Here is an 8,300-nt window from a genome sequence, read left to right as displayed (position 1 = left end):
AAAATGTAGGGTGTGATGGACACTTAGGGGAATGTATCATGAACAGCCCAGTACTGGCAAAATGACTGGTTCAAATTTAACGACTGCTACGTCAGTTTCCAAGGGACGACCTGTGATAGGGGACGCTCTCAACAGAGGCACAGACAGTCTTTTGCCTCACTGTTGCCAGGATCAAGGATATCTCAGAGACCGTGTGGAATATTTTCAAAGGGGAGTGGCATCAGCTGAAGGTCATTGTGTACATTGGAACTAACGACACAGGAAGGAATAAGGACGAAATTCTGAAGGGAGAGTATGAGCTTAGACAGGAAAATGAAAGGAGGTCTTTGAGGGTAGTAGTATCTCGATTACGGTAAGGTTGTGTGAGCGGGGGTGGGGTCACGTGATCAGACCGACAGAAGGAAAGAAATCAGCCTGAGACTGACACAGAAGGGAAAACGAGCAAGTCCAATTGTCAGACAGACTCAACGCAGAGAATGAGGCAAGACTGACAAATTAAATTTCATTTATTTCTACACAAGATGCCTAACAGGGAAAACAGATGCTCGTGGTGAGGAATATGGGGCTAGGATATCATAACAATTACATAGATGTGGTCCAGGGATGGACAGGACTGGCAGCTGACAATTGCAGGATAGAAATGCTGTAGGAAGTAAAGAAAGGTGTCAAGAAAAAAGACGAGTTGTTTTTTGACAAGGGATAACATTACAGTTGGACTTAGGTAGAATATTCCTGGGAATACATCCACGGTGGTATTAGAGTCATAGAGACTATGACTCTAACCATGCCCAGCATTTTCGGAGCATTCGAAGAAATGTTCCATCGTAGATAAATATCAACACCATGATTCTCAATTCCCTTTTCAAAATCAATCCCCGTCCTTTGTTTGCAATGTTGGGGCCTTGTGAGAGGAGTAAACCGAGTTGACGTTTGCGTATCATTGACAAATGTTCAGAGGGATGTGTTCTGGTGAAGAATGATTGCATTAATGATGTTGCTCTCTCCACAGATGCTGCCACAGCTGTTGAGCTTCGCCTGTGATTTCTGTTTCTTTTTAATATTTCTGGTATCCACAGCTCTTTTATTTATTTTGTGAAAATGTTTTCCTTCCCAAACTACTTCCCAGACGTACCTCTTAGAATTGTGGAATCCGACTGAACTGAATTGGTACATCAGTCGTCAAGCTTGTGCTATCAAGGCTCGATGAAATCTGGTCTTCTCCCAGGTAGTTGTTAAAGGTTGTGAGGTTTCCTACATCAACAACCCTCCCAAGCACTGAATTATCAGAACACGCACCACTCTCTGAGTGAAAGATCTTTCCTCAAATCCCCTCCAAACCTTTTGCTGTTCACCTTAAAATTTATGTCCTTTTGCAATCTGTCAATTCCCTGTCCCAGTAAGATATGGAGATCTTCCATAGCTCTCTGGGCAGAAGTGGAGAATGCTTGATTAGTGACTTCCGACTTATATTTTATATTCTGTCCCTTTCAGTTAATTTCCTGCTGATGTTGGTTCTCTCTCGGGGAAAGTGTGCCCTCTCTAACTGCACAACCCGCTGCCTGCTGGCTATGGCAGCCTCAGATCTACTGTTCATTTTTGCTGACATCATACAGCGGCGATTGAAAGAACTTTACTTCCCAGGGTGTTTCCTGGACATCACCCCTGTGTGCAGTGCTGTCTATGTCCTGTTTCGTGCATCCACAGACTGTTCCGTCTGGTTCACTGTCCTTTTCACCTTTGATCGTTTTGTAGCCATTTGCTGCTTGAAAATGAACAGAAAATATTGGACAGATAAAGCTTTGGCTGTGGCTCTGGCTGCAACCACCATTCTACTCTGTTCAAAAAACATTCCCATCTATTTTCGGTTTCGACCTGGGAGGATAATTAACAATGTTCCAATGTACTGCCACATAAAGTCAAGTTATTTTACTGATCCTAGGTGGCAAGCGTTTAAGTGGTTTGATATCATTTTAACGCCTTTCATTCCATTCATGTTGATCCTATTGATGAACACTTTGACGGTCAGGTACATTTTAGTGGCCAGTCGAGTCCGCAAGTGCCTGATGGGTCCGAGCAAGGGAGAGAGTCGCAAAGACACAGAGACGAAGAGCCTGAAGAATTCGGTGATTTGCCTCTTCACCATATCCATCAGCTTCATACTTCTTTGGGGAGTGAACAGTGCAAGCACCGTATACTTCATCGTTAAAGAAATAGGTCCTTGGAGGAAACATCACTTCACATGGGCCGGAGAAATGCTTCGTGATTTAAGCTGCAGCACAAACACATTATTTTATGCAGTGACTGTGCCCAAGTTTCGAGATAAGTTCAGGAATGCGGTGCAGCAACTGGTCACGTAACTTTTTCACTTGGGATGGAATGACGATAGAAAGATGCTGGTAGAGAGATTTGATATGATGGACTGGCTGTGAGTGATCGGTTCAGCTCGAACATTGCATCTTCATGGACTGCCATTTGGATGAAGTTATAGACCGGCAGGATGTGGTCTCTGCATTCCCCCTGCAGGGGAAGAGGGACAGGGACAGAAACAGAAACGGACCCTCCTGCACCACGATGATTGTCAGACTCTCCCTATTCAGCTCCCAATAAACACTTTATTACAACAAAGGAAAGGCCTCGGGTATTGGTGATCCTCTCATGTTAATTGCCGATTGGAGATGAACATTTTTATTGAAAGAGAGTTTATTCAGTCCACCTCCTGTCTACTCTCTTCAAGGGGTCTTTGTTTAGTCTCTCTCTGCCTCTTTCTTTCTGTTTTTGTTCCTCTCTTCCTCTCTCCAATGTCCCTATCTCTTAGAATCCTGCTCGGTCTCTTTCTCTCGCTCTCTGTCTCGCTCTGTGTCGCCCTCCCTGTCTGTATCGTTCTCTCTCTCTCCACCTTTTCATCTGTTTGTCTTTCTCTCCGTCTCCCTCTATGTATCCTTCTTCGTCTTTCTATCGATCTCTTTCTCTGTCTCTCTGTCTCTCCCTCTCACTCTCTGTCTTTTTCTCACATTGACCATGCCAGACACTTGTCTCAGTTCAGCACATGCTCACGTGCATTGACTGACCTCACTTCCCCATCACTCCGTTCAATGATCTTTCTATAGGGAGTGATTTTGCAAAGTACAAAGTGCACAGATATAGCCAGCAATAAATTGACACGTTACTGTAAGTAAGTTGGCTGGAGTTTGGTCATCTCCCTTTCCTATCCCCGTGGCTGGGCGGGAAGTGTGTTCATGCGTTTCCCTTTCAGTGCGTGACGGTGTCTGTGTGTGTGTGTGTGGGGGGGTTGCGGGGGGCTCATTGCCTTTGTGGGGATGTCACTCTGTGTGTGTGCCCCTTGGTTTTTGTCGTTGGATATGTCCCTTACTGTTACAAATTATGAGTGTGTTTATGCAACTGAGTGTGGGTTTCCCTTTGTGTGTATTTCTGTGAAAATATACTCATGCATTTATGTCTTTGGGAATGTTATTCACTCTGTATGCGAGTCTTCCTGTGAAGACAGTCGTTTTTATCTGGGTCTTTATGACTGTGCCTCAGTGATTGAATAAATGTGTGTGTTTTACACATATGCTTCTGTTGTGTTTGTGCCTGTGTATATGCTGTTTGTGGAGTTACATTCCTACGACTAAATGTGTGTGTGTTTCACTGTCAGCATGTCATGATTGTTCTGTGACTCCGTGTGTGTCTCTCTGAGTGTCAGTATACTATTGTGGGAGTGCGGGGTGTGTATCTGCCTGGCTGTGCTCTTGTTTAATCAGGTGAGTGTGTTGTTCAGACTGTGCTTGGCTGTCTGGTCGTGTGTCAAGATCTTTCTGTGCCCCCAGCACGTTCCTGATAGATCTTTCAAACTTCTCATCATCTTCCTGTAAGGGCACTATACGAACATCCAGGTCACACGCATCGATAGCCACCGTGAATGGATTTGCATTATTTGGGATGTCGAACACTGGAGCATTGGTCAACAAAACTTTCAGACTGTCAAATGCTTTCTGACAGTTCCCTGTCAACGAAAACTTCTTGCCGTTCTTTAGCAAATCAGTGAGTGGAGAATACACATTGCTAAATTTGGTGTGAATTTCCAGTCAAACCCATTCCACCCCAGGAAGTTTCGTATTGCTGTTTTTGTTGATGGTATGGGAAACTCCCTAATTACCTTTGCTTTTAATTCCATGTGGTCGTTTGTCCACTCCAAATAACATGGACCTAGAAGGTGACACATTCACGTTTAGTCAGTTTCATTACCACACCTGTCTCCTAATGTCAATATAACAATTCTGATAAATGTTGCAAATGTTTCTTCTATGTGTGACGAAAAATCGCTAGGTCATCTATATATATGACATAATGGGTAATACATAAATAACCTAATTGGTGCGGCTCTGAAATGTGGCTGGCACATTTTTCATACCAAATAGTATGACTTTGTATTGATAAGGGTCATTTTGCATTCCGAAAGCTGAAACTGTCTTCACTCTTTCAGACCAAGAGTATCCTCTGAGCAAGTCCAAGTTCGAAAAATAAGTTGCTTGTTTCAGCTTTTCAATGCGGTCTTCTAAAAGTGCAGTCGGACATGCATCAGTCTTTGTAACTGCACCGCCTTTGTGATAGTCCACACAGAACTGATGGGTACCATTTAGTTTTGACACCATTACTATGTGTGAGCTCCAGTAACTTAAACTCACTTTGATTATGCCATCTCAGAGCACATCTTCAATTTCATGTAAAACCCATGCCAACTTTTAGGTATTATGTTTATACGGATGTTGTTTAATCCGATGAGTGTTTCCTCTATCTACATCATGTAGACTTACTTTCGTACTTCCCAGCTTATTTCGACATATCTCCCAATGCGATTGTCATAAATGCTTCAGATCGTTTCCATTTTCCTCCAAAATGTAATTTAATAATTTATCCAAATTTCTGACAACTACGTCATGGTCAAATTTAATGTGAGGAATTTAAAATTCAGAATCCTCTGAACTTGGTTCTTCGATCATTGTTGAAATCAGTAACACAGTCTCCATTGACTTTCCTCCCCTGTCAAAATGCCTTTTGAGCATATTCACAAGACACACGTTGTTGAAGACTCTGACTGGAGTCCTTATCAGAAGTGTACCTCAATCAATCTCCTTGAATTGGTAAGATCCACAGAAATTTATTTAAAATGTTTACCTGTCACCGGAAGCAACACGAAGAGCTCCAGTAACAAAATTGCGAGTTTTTGATTGCATTTATGTTTCCTGCTTCATTGTCTGCTGTGATAACTTTTAAATGCTGTTTCACCAACTCCCCCATTCTATTTCATCGTTCCACAAATTCTGACACATTGTCTAAATATGTGGACTCTGAATTTTCACTTATCAATTATCGTTTGTAACTGTATTGTATCAATTGTCAATTGTAACTGTCCTCTCACTTCTTGCACAAAAAGTAATTCAAATTGACTGAATTTGGTCGATTCATTTGGTGCATCTCTGATCGCAAAAAAAAACAAATGGAATTTATTTATTCCAATCATCTGATTAATCTTGACTATAAACTCTCAACATGGTTTTAAAGTCTGATGCCACCTTTCTCCCACTCTCTGCGATTCTGGATGGTATGCGGTAGATTTGAATTGGTTTAGGCCCAAACTGTATAGCTTGCTTGAATAAGTTTGTTATAAAGTTTGAACCTTGACCTGCTTGTATTTCTGTGAGTAGTCCATATCTAATGAAAACATTGAGTAACTCGTCTGCAATCCTTGTGGTTGTGATATTGCATCATGAAATGTCATCTGGAAATCAATTGGAACATCTTTATAGTTAACGAATAATGATTGTCATTTTTTATTTTAGGTAGGGCTCCTCCGTGATCAATTAAGACATTTGTAAAAGATTCCTCAAGTGCAGGAAAGGCGATTAAAGTTGTCGGTGTTGCCTGTATGACATGTCTAATAAAAAGCAACAACATCTTCGTGCAATCCAGGCCAGGAAAATCGATTCTGTATTTTAGTTTGGATTTTTCTTAGATCTGAATGACCACCTACTGGCCGTTCACGCACCGCGCACATTTCAACACACACTGGCAATACAACTTGAAGAACTTACAGCAATTTCTCAGCTGCCTGGAAAAGTAATGATCTCCATTTCCTCATTAAGACATCATTTTTGAAAAAGTTGGCACCGGGATATATTTAGATTCTTTTTCCATTTACAATTTCTGAAACAATTTGTTAGGTTTCTCATCTTTCTGCTGTAATTCCGTTAATTTCTCTGAATTATTGATGCCTGCTTTGTGATGTTTGTACGTGGTTTGTGTAAACCATGTTATCAAACAGGGTGTCTGCTAATTCCACGTCAACTTCCTTATCTGTACTCTTTGATTTTTACTGTTTGAACTGGTGACTTTGTGACCTTGTTTCCGCAAAGCAGGAAAAAAAAACCAGGATATGTGTCCTCCCATGGTTTAGTTGCCTGAGTATCCATTGGCATTTCAACCACAGAAGACCACACTCTTACCTGTGAATCAGCGATATCATCAGCAAGGGCAAATTGAATTCCTGGAGCTGAGAATATGTACTGCTCTCCTATCACAACTTCTCCAGGTTTGAGAAGATTTGTCACTCAGGTTGAGGCTTTGAATATTGGTTTGCTCGCTGAGCTGGGAGGTTCTGGATATCAACCTTGGAGTTCAGCGAGCAACCTACATCCGCAACTTCTCTACTCTTCGTTGGACATTCTACCTTCATTCTACGTCATTCAGTGCTTTTTAGCACACCATGAATTCCCATTACTAGCTTATTTTCTGTAATAATTCTTCAGATGTACATCTTTCGACATCAAAGACGGGAGGATCCAGTTTCTTTTAAGATTTGAACATCTTTACATAATGCTCCTGGCCGATGCGATTAAACTTTACCTTTGCGGGTATATGGTTTAAAAAGATCTGGGACTTCCTCCTTAACCAACCTCCAACCAGGTTGTACATTTTGTTTCAGCTTTTTAGCTTCCACTATGCTTTGTGTTAGCACTCCAACAAAATTTACTGGCTTATCCTGTTTTGCTTCATCTGGATTCCCAGTGCCTTTCCCAAACCAACAATGGTAATTTCATGTAGTCTGACTTATTGCTCAGAAAACACTGGAACTTTTTAACTTTTCTTTCCCCTCCAAAGTTTGCCACTTCACACTGCGGGAAGTTATCCTTGTGGTCTTCACCAAGTCTACTTTTCCCTTTCCTTCTGAGGACTTCTTTTTCTCCAAATCCTATTGAAAAACAGTTTGAAAGTGATGTTGGAAGGCAAACTTGGATTTATGAACTAGCTCGTAATCATCAGTCACTTCAGCTGTTAACCGCTAATTCTATGCTCTTCCTCATGAGTTCTCATTACAACAGGAAGTGAAGTTTTGAGCTCCTCTAAAATAAAATACGAGCATCATAGATTTATTCTCTTTGTAATGGCCTCATTCTCCTTTCAAACTTGCTTTGTTTGATTCTTTCCACTCTCAATGAAATTTTGATGAGGATTGCTCCTTTGATTCCTGGAACGTTACCTGTCGCCGTGGAGCACACGCTCATATGCACTGAAGAGAACATTCCTCACTGCCTCACACACCCGAAATACCTCATGATCTCCACCGATAAATCTGGCTTGGATCAAGAAAACCAACATTGTCACTGACCACTTCATTTATTTAGCCTCCTTCTCAAATGAGATGAAAAACACTTCCACATCTTTCTCATCAAATTTAGGCAAACCGTGAATATATTTAAACAGACTCTCATCAGGCCTTTGGGATGCATGGCTTTGCTCATCTTCACTGTCTTCCTGACTAAGCTTACCTTCAACCTTCATCTCCATCCTTTTCAGCTGACTTTACAATCTCAGTGTCAATTTCTGAAGTTCAAACTGCCTCTCTTCCTGCCTCTCTTCTCCCTCTCTATTTGCCTTTCTTAACTCTCTCTTTCCCTCTACTTTTCTTTTTGTTCTGCAAAAGCGGTTCGTTCGTTTGCTCTTTTCTCTGTTTTAAATAGTTATTGCAACAGTTTTGTTGCATTTGTCCTTTGCTTTTCTTTTGCTGCTAACTAAACCAGCTTCATTTTCAGTTGAATTGTTACAATCTCTAAAGATTCTGATGGTGTTTCCAACAAATTTATTTATGAGCTATTGCTGAAATTATCTCTCCTTTCTTCAAGGAAGTAGTTAGCTACAACTCCAAATGACTGCCAATTTCAATAGGATTTCCTTGTTCACCCAAGGTTAAAATCCCCAAGGTCAACTTCTTCCACCCCGAGAAAATCTCAGTGACTGAAAAT

The 8,300-nt window shown here is 41.3% G+C and overlaps 1 protein-coding gene across 1 annotated transcript; it reads left to right on the top strand.

The window, feature by feature from the left end:
* The first annotated feature begins 1,403 nt into the window (after positions 1-1,403).
* On the top strand, positions 1,404-2,357 carry LOC140468500 (probable G-protein coupled receptor 139). Its single transcript, XM_072564579.1, has one exon. It carries the CDS (start codon positions 1,404-1,406, stop codon positions 2,355-2,357), a length of 954 nt encoding a protein of 317 aa, XP_072420680.1.
* The last annotated feature ends 5,943 nt before the right edge of the window (positions 2,358-8,300 follow it).

Source organism: Chiloscyllium punctatum, chromosome 47 (assembly GCF_047496795.1).
Source record: "Chiloscyllium punctatum isolate Juve2018m chromosome 47, sChiPun1.3, whole genome shotgun sequence".
Lineage (NCBI taxonomy): Eukaryota > Metazoa > Chordata > Chondrichthyes > Orectolobiformes > Hemiscylliidae > Chiloscyllium > Chiloscyllium punctatum.
This window is presented reverse-complemented; position numbering and strand designations above follow the sequence as displayed.

Excerpts from the sequence above, each read along its gene's own strand:
- LOC140468500 (XM_072564579.1), top strand. The coding sequence starts at position 1,404 with ATGGAGATCTTCCATAGCTCTCTGGGCAGAAGTGGAGAATGCTTGATT.